Source organism: Puntigrus tetrazona, chromosome 10 (genome assembly GCF_018831695.1).
Source record: "Puntigrus tetrazona isolate hp1 chromosome 10, ASM1883169v1, whole genome shotgun sequence".
Classification (NCBI taxonomy): Eukaryota; Metazoa; Chordata; class Actinopteri; order Cypriniformes; family Cyprinidae; genus Puntigrus; species Puntigrus tetrazona.
The window spans coordinates 13341829-13362203 of NC_056708.1; the positions used below are offsets into that span (position 1 = coordinate 13341829).

At 38.2% G+C, this 20375-nt stretch overlaps 1 protein-coding gene across 7 annotated transcripts in view; it reads left to right on the top strand.

Annotated features, from left to right (window-relative positions):
- stard13a (StAR-related lipid transfer (START) domain containing 13a) overlaps window positions 1-20375 on the top strand; it is a 46283-nt gene that overhangs the window by 13158 nt on the left and 12750 nt on the right. Inside the window, exons 1-3 of one of the 7 annotated variants that reach the window (XM_043250698.1) lie at window positions 2608-3076; window positions 17126-17197; window positions 18369-18450. In XM_043250698.1, coding sequence (XP_043106633.1) covers window positions 2953-3076; window positions 17126-17197; window positions 18369-18450 — 278 coding nt within the window. In that variant the 5' untranslated portion in view covers window positions 2608-2952. Of the gene's footprint in view, window positions 1-2607; window positions 3077-5570; window positions 5928-10619; window positions 10777-16260; window positions 16506-17125; window positions 17198-17317; window positions 17760-18368; window positions 18451-20375 lie in introns of those variants that run through there. The other 6 variants (XM_043250697.1, XM_043250699.1, XM_043250704.1 and 3 more) reach the window with 6 other exon arrangements.

The following is a 20375-nucleotide window of genomic DNA, read 5'->3' on the forward strand; positions in this document are numbered from 1 at the left end:
CTCAGCACTGTCAAAAGATACATTTTTTTTGTGGGCAAAATCCAGTCGATAGGAATCTACAGGATTTGGAATTTCATAGAGGGCAAAAGATTGAATTTAAAAGATGAGGATTTATGGATTCACCACACTGACCAACAGAAAGATATTAAAAGTGACCTCTGTGTGAGTTGTGCTTTACACATCCATACACAGATGACAATGGATAACTGATCTTTTGCCCCCTGAAATCTGTGAAGCTTGTAAGGGGGTAAATTTATTTAATTTAATTTTAAATTAATTATTTTAAAGTACAATTTGCTGTTACGTTCATCTTTTTTTTTAATGCAACATTAAAGTTATATAATGATTCTAAGGTTTAAGTGTGTGAAGTATGAGTATTTAAAAAAAAAAAGGAGGGAAAATCCTTAGCCTTATCCAGAAACTGAGAGTTGTGCCATTCTTAAGTCCCTGTTTCCCATTGATTCTGTGGATATCTGTCTGTCCTAATTCTATCCCATTACACGCCCGCTCTCAATGGCATGTTTGCTCACAAAAACAGGTCTCCTGTTGTGATTGGCTGCTCTCTGTTAGGCACTAGGGGGTTGATTTGCCCTGATTTTTGTGGAACAAGTGAAGGACATATTTTTAGAACGTTTTGCGATGCGTTCTTGCAATCGGGAAGATTTAAAGAAAGTAGTACAAGATTCCAAAGGCCAGTGACTCCCCGTAACGCCCACGGGTCTCTGATATGAATATTCATTAGGGTCTCCTGAGGGGCCGGGGTGACTCAATATGAATTCACTCTTTCACACAGATGAGCAGTTAGCTGATAACCACGCTAACATGGAGTGACGTTTGGGGCCACGCACAGGTTGCACATTCATACAACTTTGCGCTTGAATTTTTGCCGTCCATATAGTGGCAGACAATATATATAATTGCTCTTACTTCATTTTTTGGTCGCGTAGTGAGAATCATCGGTGTTGTTTATGAATAATACAGGCTTTTATTCAATTTCTTCACAGCCCTGTCTCTTTAAAAGCTCTAAAACATAAATCCTCACTAGGATGTATATAGAAATGTTAACACTTCTTCTTGAAGCGCGAGACCTCAGCGGCGCTGAGACCCTTTCAGCGCCAGACTGGCTCCAGCACCACTGCTTGCAGGGTAGAGTTACTTGAGTGTTTTATTTTGAGGTTTGAGTACTTTTCCTCTCAGTTTGTGTGCTGAGGAGGTTCAGGCTCTGTTGCAGTGCCATATCCGGTTTAACTGTGACCCACCTAGATCGGACTTACTGCTTTAACCCTGTGTTCATGGGTTTCCCTTTCTCTCCACACCTCACGCCAGTCATGTCACCACTGTAACCTACTGACATAAATCTCCAGCGTAAAACCTTCCTCTGAAACACCCCCTTCCGAGAGGGAGCTGAGCCAGTGTAATGCATGACACTGGAATGTGTGTGTGCGCGCGTGTGTGTGAGAGTAAGAATGTATATGTGTATGTGCACACTAAAGAAAGACAGGACTTTGTGCGTAACTGGATAGGTGTGTGTAAGTATGCATTATGACATGCTGCAATGCAACAATCTTATATAATTTTTTTTTACAGCCTTAGCAATTGCAAGTTGCCTTGAACCCTAGACATAATGCTTTTGCAAATAACTTTTCTCACCATTAAAAAAACTATTTCATATTTCAAATAAACGCTGGTCTTTTGAATTTTCTGTTTATCAAAGAATCCTGAAAACAATGTATAAATGCAACCTTGGTGGGCATAAGAGACTCATTTTTCAAAAGGTCAGGGCAAAGCTGTTATGCAGTCACTTGTTTACTGCTATAAATGTGTACAATTTCACATTGTTTTTTTTATTTTTATAATGAGGTAACTGTTTAATTTTTTTTGCTCAAAGGTCTATAATAAGCTTGGTTTTCCATTGTGACAGCATGCCCCACTAAAGGTCAACAAGTATTTCCTGGTCATTAATGGAGTAAATGTAAAATTTTCTTTTCTTTCTTTTCTTTCTTTTGGCAAGAACAGCCTATGCTCTTTTATACAAATTGAAACGCTAGACAAAATATTGGCTTTATATTAAGCGCCCTTAACTACTATGTGCTTACATCAAAAAATGAGTATAATGTACTTATTGTGATCATATTTTTGCTGTTTGCTGTTTTTGAGGTAGATTAAGGAATAAGTTAAGGGACAGTCAGGTTTGGTGGTATGGGCAGATTTAAGGGCAAGTTAAAGGTGTATTTTATGGGTCAATAGTGTAATTACAAATGTAATTACAGAAATTATTTACAGATGTAATTACATAGGTTTTCAAAAAATATATGACTACAATGTAAAAACATGTATGCACACAACAAGTGCATTGTACAAAGTTAATTAATGTAAATGTAAGTATGGTTACAGCCAGCTAATATAAAGTGGGACCATATTGTAATATAGGCTATAGTATATATATATATATATATATATATATATATATATATATATATATATATATATATATATATATATATATATCATGCAAATATTGTGATCCATCCAGCATTAGGCTAATTTCCGCTATGAAGAGAGCGAGAGAGAGCGAGAGAGAGAGAGAGAGAGAGAGAGAGAGAGAGAGAGAGAGAGAATTATTGTAGTGAAGGTACCATGCGCCTCTGCATTGCATTAGTGCTGGAAAGTTTCACACAGCTGTTCTCGCTGTCATATTGCGCTGATTAGAGGCGCGGGAAAACCTCAGAGAGCATGAGAGCCACCCGAGCGGATTCTGCGTCCGACGCAGCCTCGTGTCGGAGCGAAATATAAACACGCTTCGCTGTTCTCCTGCTGCAAGGTGACGCAGCGCCGCGTATCAGGTGGAGTGACGACAACTGCGGCACCGGAGCGAGTCCGAGCGGCGGATAACGGATAACGGTGCTCTCCGAGGAAACCCGGGCGCGGCGCTGATATGTGTCACCGTTCACGATGACAACGAGGCGAAAGTCCAGCAAACTGCAGCTTCGGCGGTCCATCAGCGAGCAGCTGCGCGACTCCACGTCGAAAGCCTGGGATTTACTGTGGAGGAACATCAGGGAGAAGCGACTGGCAGGTCAGTCGACGAGTCAACTTTTGAAATAAACAACAATGCATCGTCCATTTGATCATATACCGCACGGGCCCGGGGAAGGTCGCGTTTTTAGGTCATGGTCATTTTGTGACCTCTTCGCTGGGATGGATTTTAATAAGCTTGCATGCGATGAATGCTCGCGCTGTCTATAAATAATTAAAATCAACGTTGACATTGCTCTCCAGCGGTATGTTGTGCGCGTAAAGCCGCAGTCGCGCGTAATGTCATTAGCTGATGTCTGCTGCCTTTTAACTCGATTAAACGCGCTGCATTCCTGCACAAAAACTAATCAGTACACTCGATCCGTATCACGTTTTTCACCTATTTTAAATTTCCTCACACTCCCAAAAGTAGTATATTGTGGACCATTATGTTTGTTTCTAGTGTGTTTCGGTATTTAAAACGTTTCTGTTTGTTCTTCTGACGTGATAGAATAGTAGTTGAATACGTTTATGATATAATTCCCTTTTAAGGTGTTCATATACAGTAGCAGTTAAGTATAGTTTTCGTACGTGCTCAAAAAATAACTCTCGTTTTGCACCTGTGTCGTTGTCCTCCACGCTCTTTTATCAAGTAGGAAATGTTTAGTTTTACCTGAGATTTTCGCAGATTTTCGCAGAGTTAAACAGTGTTAGGAGGAGAATAATGTCATTTTTTTCGGGGTGGTGGGAAACGCATGTTAAAATTTGTGAAATATTATAATTGTTCAGTTGTAAATTACGTGTCACGAGCGATTTCCATCAAAACACTTTTTCTATTTACAGTCATGGCTACCTTTTTTTTGGAAATTGCTTTTAAAATCCAGCTGGTTAAGAAGTCTGAGGGGGCGCATGAATAGTATATTACAGTATTTTAGTGACCTATATTGAGCTTGAGAATCTTTCTTTGCGTGCCTTTGGGAATAATGTAATTCTAGTAAAATTGAGTCCATTAAAACACTAATGGCAAGGCTCTACTGACTCCTTTGTGGCTTTAAGTGAGGAAATGACAGGAAAAGTTCATTTAAAAGCAATCTGGACTCACTGTGTGCTTTACAGACTCTCTCTTCTAGTCAACCCACTAACCTTATTTTTTCTCCTTTCAACCCGAGGGTTCATTTCTGCTCCAGCACTCAGACCTTTTATCCTTTGGGTAAACATTGCATGTAAAGAGGAATATAAAGAGTCGCGTTACTGATAAAACATGTGGGATTACTGTAAGCAGTGTCCCCTTGATTTAGACACGAACCACTCACCTCAGTTTGACCCGTGCTGGATTTAGCTCATAAGCGAATGTCCGTAATGACACAGGTTTGTTTTCATGGATCAAGTTCATGTTTAGGTAATTTTGGCACTGCCCTTATGTGGGTGTCTTGAATTCTGTAGCGGTTATGCAGCTTGAAGGGAGTCCTTAGCTGAACTGAGTGAATTATGAATGACTTTTTCAAAACGAACTGCATTGTATGAACACCAGATGGCAGTCATCGCGAGATTCCCCTCAGCGTGTTTTCAACTGCATCTATCCAGGCTTGCCAATGCTTCCTTCAAACATTTAAGTAGGGAAAAAGAAATGTGCCATTTTTTATTCTTTGAATTTTCACGGTTCAGTAGAAATGCTTGGAACTGAACATAAGCTTAACATAACATTGCATTTTTTTAGTGTCCATAAGAACGAGGATTGCAGATATTGAATCAGTACTTCTAAACATTTTTTGTTGTTGAGTAATGTATAACATTATAACAGGACATTTTGTTTAATTATTGGGATATGACTAATTATTTCAGCCCAAACTGTAAATGGTAAGAACATGATAACAGAACACGAAGAGTTTTTAAGAAATAACACTATCCTGCATACTTTATTACAGGTTTTAAGTTTGTATTACTTTTTTTTTTTTACTTTGAACCTTTTAGTCTATTTTATTCAGAATGATTTATTCTAAAAAAAGTATATATTTAATATATTTAAATATATTTAAATGATTACAGTTGTACAACATTTCCCTAACACCCAAGACCAATCAAATGTGAGCGGTCCTGGAGGCGCATGCTTACATTCTGTTTGCTGTGCATATTATTCTAGACTGTTTTGATTTGAAATATTTAGCAGATGTCTTGAGATCTCTGAGGATATTGCTGTTCTTTTTGACATTTGCGATATCACACTCCTTCCAATTGCACTTCACTGTTAAGATTTTTTTTCTATCTTATGGTATGTTGGATGACATTTTTTTCCCCAGGTGCACCATTCATTTCTCTTTTCTTTGGCTGATACATCTACACACACACACACACACACACACACACACACACACACACACACACACACTGTACTTGAGAAACACGCTTTAAAATCACACTGAAGCAGGTTTTTGGCTGGCGTTCAGTTGGCCACACTGTGCTTTCTACCCTCTCAAACCCTATTGGCTCCTTTCGCGGTCACACGACCATAAAGTGGGTGGTGCAGATGAAAATGTGCACTCAGATCAGAACTGACTTCATGACTTAGGTGTGTTTGGGTCTGTGTACTTGTCAGTGTTAAGAGTAAATGACACAAGGAGAACACTTTAAAGTGTATTTCAGTGCAGATTCAGCTGTGGGTGTGAAAGTTAAGGGAGGGATAAGTGTTACATTTATGGAAGCGCTTTTGCGTTCCTCTGTACCTGAGGACAGCGGAGAGATGGGTACAATGTTGACTGACCTATTAGATGAATCCATGGACAGTGAGTGTTTGGGAAGCATGACTCCAGAGACTCAAGATATATACCTCAGATTGGACAGCCACCGCAGGCGTTCTGGACTACGCCTGGCCCGAATCATAGCTAGGCAACAGCTGCTGAAGAAGATATCCCAAGGTATGAGAGGTGCTTTGGGTAACGTTTCGGACATCATGTGCATTAATTCTGTCTGTATCAGCAGTGCACTGTAGCACTGTCTACATCTGATTAACTTTTGATTGCAAACTTTGGTATATCAACAAACCTGAGCACAGTTTAAGACATTGTTGAGATTTCTAAAAACTGACATGTTAGAATTAGGGCCTTTTTGATCTCTGTTTATTGTCTGGTAAAAAAAAAGGGATATTAAAGTGATTTCTTTTGACATTATACATTCCATGTTTTAGAACTTTATGATACCTTCAAGCCAAACAAGATGCAGAAACGTTATTAAATGCCCCAAAAGATATTTTTCTTCATTTTTCGGTCTTGTTTACGTGAATATGATGCACTTTGCTCTCAGCTTTGACGTGGTAAGCCGATCCTGTTTTCAGTTGTAATATTGGCTACGAGACAAAGTTTTCTTGTGTTTTCTAGATGTAAAGAGCCTTTGTGTTTCTTGCACTAGAGAACAGCCTGTCCAAATCCAAAGTATTATCCACAAATCACCAGCATTATTAATGAATAACCCTTTTATACTTCAAGCATATGATGGCACAACACATGACAAGTCTTTATCTGTGAGTGCAGTATTTGTTTCAAAAGGTTAACACCAGTGTTTTGCTTTCTTGGAGGTCTAGCTAGGTGGTTCGTTTTGGTTTGTCTGCTCATTAACAAGAAGTATTACCGAGAGACATATATATGATTTGTTAAATATGTTTGCAATTACACTACTGTTGTTTAGCTTTGTTTTGACAGTGAAATGCTTTAGAGGTCAATAGAAATGCAGTGTGTGGCAGCTTCAGTTTTGGTTGGAATCTGCTCGCGTACACACACACACACTTTCTCTCACTCGGCAGCAGGAATGTTTGGACTGCACACCGGTTATTCTGTCATTTGGCTCATGGAGGTCTGGATGGCTGTAGAGCTCTGGTGAAATCACAGGCTTGTCCAGTCATGACTGTGGCATGTGCATACATATCATGCTGGAGGATATATTCACCTCCATCTGTGGAGACAAGATCATTCATTTAAAATGATTTATATTCTGCACTTAATAAGGTAGTTTGACCCACAGTGCACTGAGACTACTGGGAGATTTTGACATTTATTTAACAAAATTCAACTTTTGAGATGTAGATTCGCTCCGACCGTATCTCAGATCTTAACCTGACCTTCTTTTTCTTGACTGCAGACTAAGTGTTAGCAGCTGTACCGTGAGCGGGTCCAAGAATACCCCATTCCATCAAAAACTGGGCCTGGTGCCTGTCATCCGCAGCACTTTGATAAAGCAGGTCTGCCACTGTGAAATGGTTTGAGCTAAATGTGGACTGAAGGCAGTGCCATAAGACTGAAATATGAGCATCTTAATTGGAGCTCATTTAATTATATACAATACACATCAGTTTCAATTCTGTTTTACAAGCTCCTTTTTAAAAACTCTTGATATGAATTGAATACTATTTTTTTCAGCTAGCTCTCAGTTTAACTTAATTCCACTTCACAAGCTCTTTATTTGATCTGATCTGCTTTGATTCTGACACGCTCTCAATTTGATTTGATTCAACTTGATTCTCATACACGTGCCACATTTTAATTAGAATGTTACATTTGCTTTCTCAGCTTGTGCTGTAAATTATACAGGGGGAGTGTTTCAAGCTGATTCAGTATTCATCAAAAGAACCAGCTCAAAAGAGTAGTTCATTTTTAATTCATCAAAAAGAACTCGCACATAAGCATCATTTTTGTTTTCTATGGAGGTCTAGATCAACAAGTAAACTAGAATTGTATTTTTTTCAGTGAATTGTTCATTTAATTTGTGGTTCACAGCTGTGACAGTTATGTACAAGCCTGCCAAGTACTTTCATATTATTTTAGTATCGGAAAGAAAAATATTTTCACCTAAAAGCAGTCTTCACCCACGTGCAGCATACCAGATTCCTGACTGCACGTAGGTTGTGTCTTTATAAGGAAATCCACCAAATAGCCTAAATAATGAAATATTAGACCTAACTATTATTACTAAACATTTTTGCCTCGTTTCCTAGACAGAGTAGAAAATAAAAGCCAATCATTTTTGATTTATACAGATATGTTTGAATTGGGTCATGATGAGTATCCTTATCTAACATTTCTTAGTATGCAGGGTGGATTCCTGGATGCTGAATGTGTGTGTTTGTCATATCATGAGCTGCTGTGGCATGTGTGCGGTTGCTCAACAGCAGTCACTGAATCACTGGCTTCAGTGGACCAGTGATTCAGTTCAGCCAACATTCGTCTCCTGTACATACAGTACAGTTAAGCATTTATCAAAACAATGACACGCAAAAGGCGGGAACTATCTATGCTATTTTTTGGAATAGCATACGTTGGTCGAGAGGGTGGTGGTACTTTGAGCTAGATTCGAATGGAATTTCCTGAAGGGATCGCAATCATTTGAAAGGAAGCATATTCCAGTAAAGTGCTCCAGTGAAGGAGAAGAAAGTCAGGAGATTGGACCCAAGCTATTATGACATCATCATCGTGTTCTACGGCATCATCACTGGCAAATAGATTTTGAATATCCCAAGGAGATTTTAAAACTTAAATCACATTTTTTTAACAGAACATTTTATCATGAAGTCAGAATGGAGGCTTTGGACTAAGTATTTAGCAGGAATGTGTAGAAGGTAAAAAACTGTATAAAAAAGCTATATGCGAGGGATTTAAATGCTGTTCACGCTTTGCAAGTTCTATACAGATGATTCAGTAAACTGATTCATTAAATTGTGTGAAAAGCCTCATGAAGAAGACATAATAAATGCTATGGTGGTTCCACCCAAAAAATGGCAAAAAGCTGTCACTTGGGGTGGTATTTTTTCACAAGGGACACGTTTTTTCCTGTAAAAGATGCATATTAGTACCTCGGGTGTACATAGGCCTGTTAGTTCTTAATGGCACATATCCTGTTGGACCATCTTATAACTCATGACCAGCTTATACCAGTTCATTATCAACCAAGGACCAGCTTAAACCAGCTGCCATGATTCAAAATATACATAACCAGCATATGCTAGGGTATCACCCCAGTGACAGCTTTTGTACCATTTTGTGGGTACTATATATGCCATTTGCCTTCGTATTGTAAAGTTTGAGATTTCAGTAGGTTGACACTACCTTCAGCGCTAAAGATTTTTTTTTGTCTTTGCTTTTTTTATTTTTTTCCCTTGCTCTTGGTTGCCCTCTGTTGCTCAAAAGAGGTATGGTCATACATGTGAATCATAGAGAATATTATTTGTTACTAGCGGTGTTTATTAAGGCTTGGATCAGTACTGCCCAAACTGTTTGAACTAACACATGAGTATTTTAATTTGGCACATCATTGATTCAAAAAATACGAATGATACCTGAGTCCTGAAATCAAGCGTGAACTGCATAGAGATATGGAAGCCTTCACTTTTTGATGCTGCATGATTTGCATTGCTCACAAATATCCACAAAAGCACAAAATCTATTATTTTAGCAGTTGTCCAATGAAAAGTAGCCTGCTGTTTAATGGATTGTTATTCTTTCAGTTCTGACTGCTGATTCCCTCATGCCATATGATTCCTGCATTCCTTTGTCTGTCACTGCTGTCTATCTTCCCATCACACACACACACACACACACACACACACACACACACACACACACACACACACACAACCTCACACGTGCAGCCTCGTCGTGTTCCCAGAAGGGAATGTGTGAGGACTCTGGGGAGTGTGCCCAGAGCCACTTAGCCCACACTTGACCCTCTGGTATCTCTCTTTTACACACACAGCAGTCTCTCTTTCTCCTCCGTTGTTATTCTTTTGTGAGCCATTCTTCTCCAGTGTTATTCCTCCTCCTATCATTTCACCGCTCGACAGCACAAGAAAGAGAGAAAAGGGCAATTACAGACTATAAAACAGTTCTTTAAAAGTGGGGGTTCTCAAACTTTTTGATGCCAAGGTTCCTGAAATATCATCATGCCCTTGTGAAGGAATCTCAAAAAAAAAAAAAGTCTATGTATTTTAATGTAAATGTGAGTTGTGATGAAACTGATGTAGCTACAGATTGAATAAATTAAATATTGTTATCAATTCAAAACATTCAAATTTGAATATTTGGTCCAAATACATTGAAATTGTGTTAATTTATACTTCTGTATTTGGCTTTAATAATAGGATTTAATAGGATTTTCTTGTATAACTATAAAAAAATATATTCTTATATATATATATATATATATATATATATATATATATATATATATATATATATATATATATATATATATATATATATATATATATATATATATATATATATATATATATAGAGAGAGAGAGAGAGAGAGAGAGAGAGAGAGAGATTTTTCCTAGCACTTGACTGTATTTTGTTACTGTACAGGCATTCCAACAGGTTGCATCTCCAGCTGTGTGTGTGTGTGTGTGTGTGTGTGTGTGTGTGTGTGTGTGTGTGTGTGCATATGATCGATGGTGCCCTGAAGGTAGCAGCACATGTTCATTTTCTCACATGCTCACGGGTGAGGAGGGGGACGGGGGGCTGAAGACTGTACATACTCCAGCTGTTTAGAGACTGGAGGGGAGGGCGGAAGAGGGACTGGCACATAAGCGTTACAGTCAGGAGGTGAAGTGTAGAGAACGAGAAACATACAGCTGAACTCAGTGGCGAAGAGGAGCAGGGCTGGAACAACCTCTTCTGAAAGACGGACAGAATAAATCATGCTGAATGTTTGACGGAAATCTCCACTATGGTTTTAAGATCGTACTCATAACACCCAGCTGTCTGCCGATGTCTAGAGGTACCAGAATCTGCATCTTCTAATTACTCTGATTTACAAATGGCTCAGTTTTATCTTTATTATATGCAGCATGCCATTTGGAATTTTTTTGAAAGCTTAAAATTAACGTTATAAAGATTTTATAGACAGTCAGTCGTATCGAATTAAGTTAAACGTTTTTTTTTTTTACTGTTCATTTCTTTTTGAAGGAAACCATGCTCTTACTGTATGTGCTTTAAGGATTTACTTTGTCTTAATGTTTCTCCTAAAATCACTTGGTTTTCTGATACTTAAGCAAAAGTATCCATTTGCTCAGCAACTGAACTTAATGCTGCTTAGAGATTTTTTTCTGAGTTTGAGAATGGAGGACATGGTCCATACTGAAGGAATTTAACAGTCATGTTTAGCTAAACAAGGAACCTCCTTATGATCCCAGTGGATGGATGTCAAATCATTTTAGCATGTGTGGGAAAATGGCACTGGTCCATGAGTATTTGTGTGTGTGTGTGTGTGTGTGTGTATTAAATCTGCATGCTCTGATGAGCAATACAGGAACTGTCTGGAGAGAACCCATGGGAGAAATGTGTGTGTGTTGTGGTAGAAATAGCTGAGATGAAGAGTAGACAGAGGCTGAATGTTTGTGGGAGAGTATGCATTACAAAGCTCAAAAAGGATCATGGTTTTACTGCCTTGGTGGTCTGAGAGTCGAGTTCACACTGTTTAAAACACACACACACTCATAGACACCAAAGCATATGCAAACACAACTGCCCTAGCTGCTCATTGACACAACTGATAATTTCCATAGAGCGGTAGCTTGTATTGAGGAATACATCACATTACGGAAGTGAAATGACCCTAGAGTTAGCTTTAACTCTGCCTGGTGTGGATTATGATTGAACATTTGCACTATGAATCCATGAAGTGTTTGTTAGTGTGAGAGCAATGTAAGTGTTTTTCCATATGGCTGTGTGGACTGATGTCTGTGCTCTACAGGTGTGGGTGTTTCAGAGCTCTCAGTAGCCCTGCGAGACTGCTCTGCTGATACATGGCCTAATGGGATTACTGTCAAACATGTGTGATTCAGATACAGCCTTGAATGTGCTGTAGTACATGCATTAATAATACCATAGCAAAACTGAACAGTATCGCACAGACTGCGATTGCACATACTCTGAAATCACTAATGCTGTGTGTTTAAGGATTCTTACACTACAAGAAAGTCACACTAACAATTACACTAACTGAACGAATCTTGCACTCACTCATCTTGTCAGTGCCTTTGTTTTTTCTTTAAGATGCACCCTAGTAATGCTTTTTTACTAAGGTATGTTTATAAAACTAACTGAACTAATTCTGTCTTAGGCTAAGCCCTGTCTTTGAAACCGGGCCTAAGTATATTTCATTTGATATTAAGTGTGTGTGCTGTAGTTTTGTCTGTTTTTTTAAATACATTTTAAAAGTGCTTTATGTAATATTGGCATCAATCAGTTGAATACTACAGACCAAATTCAAAGTATTGGAGAAAGTTGTTTCTCCCGGACACACAAAAGGAATGTGCAATTGTTAAGATTTATCCACTTATTAATATGCCTGTAGTCACTAAGTAAAACTTAGGTATAAAATATAGTATAAATATAAAAATATAAAGTATAAAATATGATTTCAGATCCAGTTAGTTTGTTGGCTTTTATGGTTACAGTACACTGTCTTATTCACCAACTGGCGATCCAAGGTGTTGAAATACTATTGGCAGTGGGAAACGCACAGAACACATTTGAAAATAGAAAAACTGGCTGTATAGAATCATTTTTCACAGAAACAAGTAGATAAACATAGCATGTTTACTAAATATATGGAGAAATTATATTTTTATGCTTTGATAAATGACATACAGCAACTTTAATGCTGAGTATTTTCTGATTGGCTGTCAGGGTTTTTATAATTCATCAACTGAAAAAATATTATAAAGTGATAAGTGTATCATTCTGCTGTGTCGTTATGTGGACTCTTTTATAGACTATAATGACACATCCCTGGTGTGAATGGAACTTTGATTCATTTGGTAAGAAATTATATTCGATAACTTTTTAAATACAGAAATGTTTTACAGTTGAATTTGTGAAACTAATACCAACTGCATAATTCCGGTATTGTTACAAATGTCACATTGATCACCCTCCTTAACAAAACCTCCTTCCAGTCAATAAACAATTTTAGCAACATGAGTTTCTCAGTTACTTTAAAAAGAAAATGAACAGGAAATGTTCTCATTCTTGAGTCTCCTTTTTTGACTTTCCTGAAGCAGGAATAAAGTAGTAAGTCGGAGAAGAGGAAAAAACAGAAGGAATGTAAAAACCTGAGAGAGTCATTTGTGGGCTGAGGTGACTTTTAAGGACACAGGACCTGTGTTCTTATATAATCAGAGGTCTTGTCTGCTCAATCAAAACAAGAATGCCTTTGATTGTGCCCCGCGCCCCGTGGCATCCAGGCTCTGCGTGGCATCTGTGCCTGCTGCTCTCTCTCATGGCGCACTGCCTGTTGTCACGTCGAGGTGATCAGGAATGCCTGGGTCATGAGGGGCTGCGTGTCCTGACTGCTGGGATTAGACGCCATAGCAGCGTAACGCTATGCGAAGGTGATCGCTGTGTGTTTGTGACATTTTTTTTTTTATCAGGGCGTTTGTGTTAAGTGTGTGGCTTTGGCTTAAACATGTTCTGCATGCTGCTTTGCTTTAGGTTCTGTTGAGGTTTATTGTTTTGGAGACCTTTTGTGTTGGTTCGGTTCTATGGTTGTTTGTGGGGGACATTAGATATTAGCGGAATGTGTTAATTAAACTCATGGCTTCACAGCAGTTCTTTATTCCCATGCCTTGGATTCAGGCCTACCCAGAATCCCCTCTGAGCTTTAGAAGGTCCCAGAGTCTCTTTAATGTTCTGCAAAACAAGCCCAGTGGTTGGGCTTCAGTTGAGGGCTTCATTAGATATTGTTTTACTGATCTGAGAGCAGTGCATGTTTTTTTTTTATATTGTAGGCAAGCAGGAAACTGAGGTTAGCCGATTGTAAGTAAATATAAAGAAATCGTTGTGTTTTAAAGTTTAAACCACTGCAACTGGGCAATTGGAAGTCTTATGCTCACCGTAGCTGTTTTTATTTGATCAAAAATAGAGTTTTGATCATTTTTACAGAATATTACTTAAAAAATCCCAAACATTTAAACAGCTGTAGGCTTGTATTTTGGTGTGCCACAGAAGGCAAGTCCAGGCAAATATGAAGGATTAATGATTCCGGATTAAAAGAAAAGTATTTTTTTAAGATGTCGTTTTTTCTATAGTATTTGTTGACTAATTACTTATCAGCAATATGACATCATCATACTTCACTTTTTTATCACACTTCAATAGATCTTTAAGACCATCACAAATGCTCATAAAAACTCATGTAATGCCGTGTTTCGTGAACGCTAATGCCCATAATTACACAGCATAATTACACTTTAAATTCCTCCGTCGCTCACGTGAACCTATCGTTTGATAATCGACTCCTTGTGCGATCCGAAAGACCAAAGCTTTATTTAACTCTGTCAATGAAAGAAACAAACAAACCATTAAAACAGAACAAACATCCACAGCGGTTGACACAGGGGTCTTTTCCTGCCTGTGACAGCATGCTTGGCTGCCCCCACTGAGCGCTGTTTCTTGATAGCAGTGTTTGCGCTGTAAAAAGGCCTCATCGTGTCTTTCTCTAATTGCTTCCGTGTGTGAGTGTGTTTCTGAATGCTAAACATGCAGAAATAGTATTGAACACGGAGACGTAAAAGGAATTGGTATGCGTGACTTTCATTTGAGATGCTTTGAATGGTAAAGATACAGTTTTTGTACACCTGTGTTGTAAGTTGGTGTGTTACCTTTCTTGGGCATTCATATGTTAATATGCCACATCATGATTGTACAGATTTCTGAATGATCTCTTTTACAAACTATACAGCTATGCGTTGTGAAAGTTAGCACATACATAGTATCAACTGTTCAAAGAGCATTATTTTCCATAATGCGTCCTGTTAGTGAATACTTTAGAGGAGCAGAGGAAATGACATTTTATATGACACACGAGTGTGCTGTGAAGGGAATTCGTGTCTCTCAGACTTGGACTTTGTGTTTGTCAGTGGTATTATTGTAAATCAGTCATTCATACCCCTCAGGGGAGAGCTAATCACTGGGGATTGTGCTGTAGACCAAAGTGTGAGGAATTCCTTTCCTGCCGCCAGGAACCGGACACACTGAGGAATGACAATGTCAGATCGGAAGCAGAAAGAATAAAAAAAAAAAAACACCAGAAAGGGATTTAGGTTTTAACATATTGTTCTTTTACAAATGCATTTGATGACACATCCACATGTTTCAAAACAGATTTTGTGCCTAGATTTTGTTCTCTTCTACTAAATCATGTGTGGAATGGAAGTTAGCGTGACAGCTTCTGTCAGTTAATGTTGTTCTACTCAATAACACATGTAGCATCTTTCATCATCTTAGCTCAATGATGGAACACAACAAGAGAAAATGATGGGGTTTCTGGTTCCCTCTTCCAATAATTTCTTGTCTCTCTCCACTGTATCTACAGTATAAAGATGTTTTGAAGAAAGTGAGTGTTTTTTTCTTATTGCCTCTGTGTTGATGGTTGTAGGTTTTTTCCAGGTTGTTTCTATGTTAATGCAAATGTGTGCTGTGTTTTAAAGGGTTGCTATGCAGTCGCTGTAATATTAGGGCTGAAAGTAATTTCTCAGTTTTAATCGATTCTCATATTAACAAAACAATATTGATTCTCAAATCGGAAAAATAAATGGGTCAAGCCTATTCTCAGATAACATTGTAGTGCATTTCCAATCCAATAAATCGCAATACGTTTTGTGCTTTATTACTTTTGGTAGGAAACAGTCTTATATTTCAAACTCTCACCATTTTATTACAGTCTTCAAACAATAACGTTTTGGTGCTGTTTAATGTGAAGTGAAAGAGAAAGCGTACAACTTACCAAAATCCATATCCTGTCTCATGTAATCACTCAATGAGTGTTTCAACCGTGGAAAGATGTCTGTATAACAGCTTGTAAACAATGTAAATAATATAATCTCAGAAAAAAAAAATTTGTCCATAAACTCAAGACTAATGAACGTTGGAGAGGTGCATTTTGATAAATATATTCTTGTTTTTTTTTACTCTTCTTTAGTGTTAAATTTGTAAAAAAAAAAAAATAATTAAAAAAAAAATAAATTAAATTAAATTTTAATGACAGCTACCATTTAAATGTTTATATTTTGTATTGGAGTAGAAAAATATTACCTTTATTAGTATAAAAAACTTTATTGAGTACATTTGTATGCAAATCAGTGATATATTTACATAATAATCAATTTTGAATTAAATGAAACTGAGATTCTAATAGAATTGTGAAATCTGTGTAAAAACCTTGTTAGGTTTGTTAAAAAAAAGTACAAAGAAAGAGACTTGAGGATGAGCACATCAGTCAGAGGGAGGATGTTCTAATCTAGAGCGAGCGAGAGAGGACAGAAGAAAGGGACAGGGCAGAGGAGGAGCAGGCAGCTATCTGAGGCAGCTGTGGACACAACTGGACCGTATGCTGACTGAACCAGTTTTTGGACTTTTTGAGAGCTTGGAGAAAAAGGGATGCTCAGATCTGAGAGATACACATGTTTCTTCTTCATGATGAAGTGATGAGAACGACCAGTAAGTGTAAGAACCACTGGCTTTTGCTTCGTGTTAGTTTGAGAGCACTGCATGTAAATGCTCAGTGTTGTGTTCAGAGGGAGATTTCTGCAGACTGTGAGTGGTTTCTGTTCAGCAAATGTGTAATTAAGCGCAAGTATGTGGAGAATCCTGTAAGAAAAGGATATAATTGTCAGATTGTGGTGAGGTCATTTCCTGACCCGTCCGCTTTTATGATGGCTTATTTTGAGAGACACTTTGTTTTTACTCTCTTTTTTCATCTCTTGTGGATCTTTCTCAATGAATGCAGTGTAAAAAGATCCAGACAAAACACACACATAAGAAATCCCATTCTTCATTTTTCTTTTACGTTTTCTCAACTTTAATAGCTTTTAAATAACTATAGACCTATATAGTATTTATGCATATACGTGTGTGTGTGTACTTATATCTTCAGACACCAAATTTTAGTGTCATTAAATACATTATGTTGCATATTTAAGATTGCAGTTGCATTATATGCATATTTTTGCTTTATTGAGACCAATAGCTAGTTATAATTAATAAATCTGAACATGAACGTGTGTGTGATCAGGTTGAAATTGATTAATAAACCTTTGAAGAATCATGTCATTGTTTGCTTTCAGAAATCGAGGCAAAGGAGGCATGTGACTGGCTGAGGGCGGCGGGATTCCCACAGTATGCCCAACTTTATGAGGGTAAGCAGCGGGATTCATATCTATAAACATACACACAAACGTCTAAGAATCGCTCGCTGATTCATTGGCCTCAACAAATGTCTGCAGTGTGGCTGCAGCTGTGAGGTTAAGTGACGGTAAAAAATCAGGAATGCGGCAGGACGAGAGAGAGAAGAGCTGCCTGTTGTTTTGAGCCTGAGATCACACCTATCGCATCCCACCTCAGCTGGGCCAAGCTGTGATCAGCTGAATTATACCTGATTTTCCGTTTCAGTCATATGGAATAAAAAACGCATTTACACAGCTGTGTGCTCCTTTTGTCAGCACATTTTTTTTTCCCTCCCTCTCTTTATCTTTTGTAGTCATTTTAGGGCCGCTGCGAGCTATTTGCAGGCTAGAGTTTCTATCCAAAGGGAGGAAGAGGTCATGGGAAAAAGTCTTCATTATCACTGCCGGGAAAATACAGGCCTTTGCCTCAGTCTTCCGCCCAGGCCAGCCGAGGGGTCGAGAGGATACTATTCTCTCTGCTGCTCTCTCTCTCTCTCTCTGTTCCCCTGACTCCTCCTTATGATACTTTACGTCAGTGAGTGATAAAATGTCAACAATTCTATATTTAATTCCGTGTAAATTCAGAGCTTGGCTCTCATGAGAAAATCATAAAATGGAAGAAGCTCTTTGCGACCTTTGCGAGGTCATTATAGCATTATGACATAAATAGATAACTCCAGGATTCCAATGGGAAAACACCTTAGAGCACATCTTTATCAGGTTTTTCCCTCTAATGCTAGTTATTTGCATTTGCTTGAGTGGAATCGAGGGAGTTATACGATAACCTCTGGTTCAGTTTCAGAGCCAGTCTGCTGTGTATAATGTAATCAGTGAAGGAGCGTCTGCCAGAGATTGCTTTTGATTTATAAGAATTACACCACAGCTGCTGTGTGATCCTCTGCAGAACCTCCACAGATGTCTGGATAGACGAACTAAAAGAGTTTTATCCGGTTATCTCTCTGTTTTCTATTAATCACATTCCATTTTAATTTGTGTTTTTGATTTGCATTAATGACAGTAACAATAAATAACATGCACTTGATCGATATGTGAACTTTCGTTAGCGCTCGCTCTGAATATATTGGTTATGTTCAACTTTTTTAGCAGGATAGAGGAGTGATCTGTTTTCTTTCTCTGCCTGCAGATTCCCAGTTTCCCATTGAAATATCTTCTGTCAAGAGGGACCATGACTTTCTCGACAAAGACCTTGTGGAGCCTCTTTGCCGGTAAGATTCCAAATTTGTAGATTAGGATTATCTGGATATCTAGAGATTCTTTAGATTGAGCGTCTTGCAGTCTACAGGATGAAATTTGATACACCGTCTTTACTTAAAATGACAGCTGTGAAAATCAAAGGCCTTATTGTCAATCACTTGTACTTGTTGAGGGCCACGTAATTCTGTTTATTTATATTGCACAGTGGTGAACAATATAAAACATTAAGGCTAACATGAAATATATATTTTTTCTATTTTCTTTTGCATTTAATTTAGGTGGCCTTATTTTGCATATGTCACATTAATGCAATAGCACTATGTGCCTCTAAAGTAACTCTTCTTTCACAATGCCACATGTCAATTTATTTATAAGAGAGATGCTATTTCTATCCATTTTTTGTATAAGGGGTTTATATTATTTTGTGTCATTATTTTTCTTTTTATAACAGATTTTTTTATAGCCATTTTTTGAAATAGAAACCTTTTGTAACATTAGAAATGTCTTTGCTTTAAAAGTAAATTAAAGACTGACTACGTATCTGTTTTTACTCATGAGCTTTTTGTTATTTGTGTAGGGTTTTTGTATTATTTTGTGTCTGGGATTATTACTAGTAATTTATTTGTTTGAATTTATTCAATAAATTTTTTTAATGGTTTGTTTTCTTTCATTAATACTACTATTATTAGTTGTTAAGCAGTATTCATCTTTATTCATAAAATCCATAAAAATATCTAAAAAAAAAAAAAATTATGTATTGTGATTTATGTGAATATCTATACATCTATATTTATATAATCATAACAGTTTTGTTTATAGTAAAATCAAAAGCTTTGTTGTTGTTTTTTAATGAGCAAATGTGTTTCGGAAACTTTAGCGGCTCTTTTTAAGACCAGAACACAACCAGACCAAACCCTATTATTGCCCCCGCCATTCTGTATGTACAAGTACGAGAAAGCTCAGTGGCGCTGGCCCAGTGGCGACCCCACCTCTGTAGCTGTCTGACCCATGTCCTCCATAAAGTCTGTCCCCTTCCCCGTCGCTTTGATCCCTAATGCAGCCCCCGTGGAGTCCGCTCTGATGTCCCTCTTAAAGGCCTGAGGGGGGCTTGGGGCTGCCAGTATAGGCTAGTAACAGATGGCTGTGTGTGTTTGTGTGAAGCGAGGCCCAGGGTTTGAGGCATTGAGGGTTTCTAGCAGGTTGTCTCCCTGTCTAATACCTCTAATGACAGCGTTAGTGAGATCTGACAGCTTTACTGTCAGAGAATACACACACTGCTCTTAAGGACACTATCTTCTGGCATGATAATGGCGTTTCATTATCACGCCACAGACATGATATTTAAGCACATTTATGTGGCCATCTGGGCCCGGGATGTTTAATTAGAGTATCTTGATTGAAAAATTGTGTCAGCAGACAGCTGATTAACCACGTTGATGTCACATTTTAATGTGTCAAAAACAACAAGTCTGGTTTTATAGGTGAAATAATAGCTTGTTTGTGTCTGGAATGGATATAAAGTGAGGGGTCTGCAATCTCTTTTAGAGTATGGAAGAAAGTGTGTGTGTGTGTGTGTGTGTAAAAAGGGGTGGAGAAAAACTCTTCAGGGGTGAAGATCAGTCAGATGAGAACGTTAAAGGGCGCTGTAGGGTTAGATCAAAGAGGAGGTGGACGAGAAGGTGGATTGCCCACTCTCTCGCTCTCTTTATCCCTCTGTTTTTCCTTCTGCAGTCCCGTCAGAGTCTCATTCATTCATGGCCATGTCTTGAAAGAGATTAGAACCTACGTCTGCCAAGCCGTCCCGTCACTCTTTCCATCAGCCAATCAGGACACAGATAGTGAGAGTTTCTTGAAATCTATACCTGCATGTAGAGAGGCAAACAGAGGTTAGACGAGTGTAGGATCTACAGTGGATTGTCTCTCTCTTTCTGTGGCT